At 67.3% G+C, this 4,757-nt stretch overlaps 1 protein-coding gene across 1 annotated transcript; it reads right to left on the bottom strand.

Moving 5' to 3' along the window:
* Positions 1–1,959: 1,959 nt before the first annotated feature.
* On the bottom strand, positions 1,960–4,310 carry MNEG_2916 (Cyclin-A1; the record flags this gene model as incomplete). The annotated part of the gene is made up of 7 exons (XM_014048604.1): positions 1,960–2,121; positions 2,293–2,417; positions 2,575–2,764; positions 3,039–3,137; positions 3,302–3,355; positions 3,798–3,866; positions 4,089–4,310. 7 exons carry the CDS (start codon positions 4,308–4,310, stop codon positions 1,960–1,962), a joined length of 921 nt encoding a protein of 306 aa, XP_013904058.1.
* Between the last annotated feature and the right edge of the window lie 447 nt (positions 4,311–4,757).

The following is a 4,757-nucleotide window of genomic DNA, read 5'->3' on the forward strand; positions in this document are numbered from 1 at the left end:
CTCCCGCCGCTGATGGGCGCCTGGTGCTTGTGCGGGCGGGCCGCCGGGCCGATGCAGCAAATTCTCTTCGCCGCTCGCCCGGGACTGAACACGCAAACAGCACAAGTGCCGGGGGCTTGCGCATCGGCGCTGATGCGAGTGCGCCTCCCCCCTCCCATACACCCCGACCAGCGCTTCTCATCAACGATCAATCCGCTAGTTCGAGCCTCGAAACACGCGCCGGACGGTACGCCCCGCGCCCGCGCCAGGGCGCGCACACACCCTGCGGCCTGGGCGCCGCAGGCAGCTGGCGGAAAATTAGCAGGCAGGGCGTCTTCGTCCGTTGTTGTTCGGATCGTTCTATTTTGGAACTCAACGGAACGTCCCCAACAACGAGCAAATTTGTCGGCGTGTGCGCGCGTAGATCTTTCAAAGCAACGATCGAGGCGGGATCTATCAACGCCCTGGGTCCCATGCACTGGGACAAGCGCCCTTGGCCTCATTGATGCATCCCCACGGCGCCGCCGCGCGTGCGCCCGGAGGCAGCCACACGCACGGCCCGCCTGTGCGAATGCGCGCAGCTGATGGTGAAAATCGGATCAGGGCAAATCCCGTCGGGCCGTGCGCGCCTCACAACACTGCAGTCGCCAGCGCCATTGCGCGCCCTCCGCACTCTCGGGTGGATGAGCGAGGGTCGGGAGATCAAGGGTGTGGAAGAAGTGCAAAGGCCCAACCCGAATACTGACTGGCAGCGTGACCGGCGCCCACAAGAACGAGACTATATAAGAACCGTGCATATATGTACGAAGCAGAGCGTGTAGACGCGCTCGGCCGCAAAAGGCAACAGGCAGAGCGCGTGCGGGAACGCGTGTGGGACGCAGCCGCGTGTCTGATATCGTAACTGCGGCCGCGCGCGTTGCGGCAGGGGTAGCATCGCATCGCAGGGGAGCAACAAGCGGCGTTTTCTGAGCCGCGGGGCGCCCACGGGCGCTGTAAAAAGGAGGCCTCAATGTGGTGGGGCCGGCAATTGTTGCTGGCTGTCGGTTCTCGGGCAGTTGTCGAGGGTATAGCCTAGACCAGAACCAAAACCGCGGCCCGCGCCTGGGACCCAGCGCGGGCGTCCAAGGCCCGCCTCGCGCCGGCCGCGGGGCGCCGGGCCAGGGGCGGCGGGCTCGGGGGCCCGCCACGCCCCGGGCGCGCGGCGGACGCTGCAGAGTTGGAGGCTCGGGCCTCAGCAGTAGAGCAGGCTGCGGTGCGTGTGAGAAGCGGCATAGACACCAAAAGCTTGAGCACCCCACTTTGGGGAGGGCACGTGCGCTCCGAACGTGGCGTGGCGCGGGCGTGCGAGCGCACGTGTGCGCTAAACGGGGGGCGAAGGTGTAGAGCAATCGGCTGGAGCGCGCAGAGCTGCGAGTATGGGTGAGAGAGTGTGAGGGGTCGCGCCCCCGCCACCGCTGCTGGCATTGTTCTATCACCATGAATGTGAATTCAGGGCCAAAGGGGCCGGCCCAGAGTTTGCGCAGTAGGATAAGACAGGACCCGGGCGCTTCGCCGTGGCCGCGCGCGCATGCGCGCGACAGGGCGGGGCGGCCCGTCCGTCTGCACGCGCGCGCGGTCGCGCCGCGGGCCCGCAATCGGCCGTTCGCCGGCACCCGCGCGGTGCGGGTGCGCGGGGCCCGGCGTAATAGTGCGGCTGCGCAGAGGAGTCGGGCGCGCCTCTGATCCCGAGCGGGTGAGGGTCCCGCCCCGCCCCGCCCCAAGTGAGGAAGGGGCGTGCGAATGAGAGCGGCCAAATTTTCATGTAAGGCCTCGGCAATCTGGTTGGGAACCATCCTTGGGAGCTCCAAATGTATTCAGGCACCCAGCCCGGTTGCGGCGCGCCAAGCCGTGGCCGCGGCCGAAGGCACGCGCCAGGCGGGCCTTGCGTGGGCCGCGGTCGTGCCCGCAGCGCCGCGCTTGCTGCGCCGCGCGGCGGCCGTGTCACGCCGCGACGACGGCGGGCTGCGCATGCCATTGCGGCGCCACCGGGTGCGGCTGGTAGGGGAGGCCCGCGCCGACGGCGGTGCCCAGGCTCAGGCCTAGCGCGGCTGCGGTGGCGGCCGCGCCGGCCGCGTCCTGCCGGCTGATGCACAGCCACGACTCCTGGGTTCGAGGGGAGGGCGCGTTGAAAGCCAAAAAGTGAAACCTCAAGTCCGACTTGCACGGGGTGGCCTTCCCAAAATGCAGATCTGGGTCAGTCAGCAGCAGATCCTGGTGTCCCCCCAGCTGCCCTGCGTTTGCAAGCCCCGGCCCCGGCCAAGCGCCGCCGCTCACGTGTGCGTACTTCTCGCGCACAAACACGAGCGGCTGGTGCGCCGGCGCCGCGTCCGCCGCGCCGGCGCAGTGCAGGAGGTGCAGCAGGCGCGCCGCGACGGGCGCCAGCTCGGCGGCCGAGTACCCTGCGGGGGCCGAAGGGTTTCCAGGGATTCAATCGGAATGTGGACGGGCAGCCGGGTCGCAAGGAAGGGGGTATGGGAGGGATTGTGCGTCTCCCAATGAGCGCAAGGCCAACCCTTGATCACGCAAACCGACAAAGCTCCCGGCGGCGTCCCTCACCCGTCGCCGCGCGCAGCGCCGCCACGACGTCGCCGCCGCCGCCCCCGCCGTGCCACGCCGCCGCCACGGCGAGCGCCGCGGCGGCGACGAGGCTGGGCGGGGTGGCGGCCAGCAAGTGGTCCAAGAGGGAGACCTCCGAAAGGTATGCAGACAGCGCAATGGCGCGGCGCGACAGGCGGCCCGACAGCGCCTGCGTGCGGGCGCGGGTCGCGGGCGCGAGGGGAGGTGGTGCGTGCGAACCGTGACGCAGCGCGCATCGGGCCGAGTAGTACCCATCTTTTCCGTGATACTGCAGCGAGGACGGCGACTGCAAACAGCACGGTCCAAGCGGCGACGAAATTGACGCAAAGGAGACATCCTCTGAGGGCATCGCACCATACTGCGGCGCACATACAGATTGCAAAGCGAGAGGCCGGGGCTGCTGTTGGTGTTTGGTGGGAGGAGCTGAGCCCCAAAAGACCCACCTGAGCGAACACGTGCAGGAAGGTGTAGGCGGTGGGCAGCTGCACCCGCCACTCAAGCTGATCGAGCAGCAGGCGCTCCATGCGCAGCAGGTCGTCTCGCTGCACGAGGTTGAGCGGGGAAACAGCAAGGGGGAGAGGGCGTCCAAGGTTGCGGCGGGCGCCGGCGGGGATGGGCGGGGCGGGATGGCACCTGTATGGGGGCGCCGCGAGCGCCGCTGCAAGCGCCGTTTGCCTGCACCGCGAGCGATGAGGCTCGGGCCCACCTGAAACGCGTCGGCCGCGATTTCGGTGAAGTCGTCGACCGAGGGGTGCGACACCTGATGACATCAGCGTCACGTCACGGGTCGGTTGGGGGACGTCGTGCGGGTGGGGGTCGGTGGCAGATTGGGGTCTGGGGTGCTGAATAGAAAGTGGTGCGGGGAGAGAAGCAAGGCTGATCGAAGAAACGGCGGCCAGCGGCCGGGTTGGGGTTGTTCAATGCTGGCATAGGCAGTGGGAGGGGTAGAATGTGTGTGTGTGCGTGTGTGTGTGTGTGTGTGTGTGTGTGTGTGTGTGCAACATAGTAGCATGGTGGGTTGGGCGTCATGCGCCACGGGGCCCACATGACAGATCAGGGCTCTTCGCAATTCCCTCCCCCCCACAGCGGCTGGCTCAAGCCAGACGCGCTGCGCGGCGGCATCAGGCTCTTGCACTATAGCGCCCACCCGGATGCTGCACCGGTCCACAACTGCGTACCGCCCAGCCCCAAACACAACTCACCTCATCCTGCTTCGACGCCACCATCATGCAGGCCACCGCCACCAGCTGCAGTACATTGCGCGGCACTCCCTGCGTGGATGGGATCGATCGCGTGCTTTCGCAACATCGCCACAGGATGCTGTGACAACGGGCAGATGGGCCGACAGGGGGGTTGCCACCCTCGGCACTAAAGCAGCCCTGGGCCACTGCCGGGGGGGCCGCGGCTCGATGGTTGTCTGGTCCGCATTGAGGCTCGCGTCGCCGGCCATGGGCGGGGCCGCGTGGCGGGCGCGCGAGTGGTGGGCCGCTCACCGCTGGGGAGACGGCCTGGAACCTGTCAAGAAGCCGCACCGCCAAAAACAGCGTCTCCTGCTGCAGGCGGAACTCCGCCGCGACCTCGGACAGCCAGCTGGCGACGATGCAGCGCATCTGGGGCGTCACCGCTTGCGCCGAAGCGGCGGCGCTGCTGACCGCGGTCGCTTGCCGCGAGCAGTTGTCGGCGGGGAAGAGCTGCGCATCCCGCTCTTGACGCATCAGGCTTCTGCGCGGTGGAAAATGCAACATGTGCGATAAAATACTTCTTGTTGATGTTAGGAGAACGATCACCCCGGGACGCGGGGGGGCCAAAAGCTACGGAACCAGCAAAAGCAACGGGCCAACCACCCACGTGATCATCTCCTGCAGGTCTTCGGAGGAAGAGACGCGCCATCCGTAGCTGCCAACGGGCCGCCATTCAGAAGATGCGGCCCTGCTTGGCGCATGATGAGGAAGGATGGTTGAGACGGGCACACCGGTGTTCTCGTCGCAAAGGAGCTCCGATCCTTCATCCTGCGCAGGTGAAAGAACAATCAGGAGGTCCAGTTTGATAAGCCACACGGACCAGGCCTGTGCGGGACAGTCACTGAGCGTGGCGTGATGAGCCAGTCAAAGGCAGCCCCTCGCGCGCGCCTGCGGCCTCCCGTTGCGCGTCACTGCTGCTGA

This window comes from Monoraphidium neglectum, assembly GCF_000611645.1.
Source record: "Monoraphidium neglectum strain SAG 48.87 unplaced genomic scaffold scaffold00347, whole genome shotgun sequence".
Lineage (NCBI taxonomy): Eukaryota > Viridiplantae > Chlorophyta > Chlorophyceae > Sphaeropleales > Selenastraceae > Monoraphidium > Monoraphidium neglectum.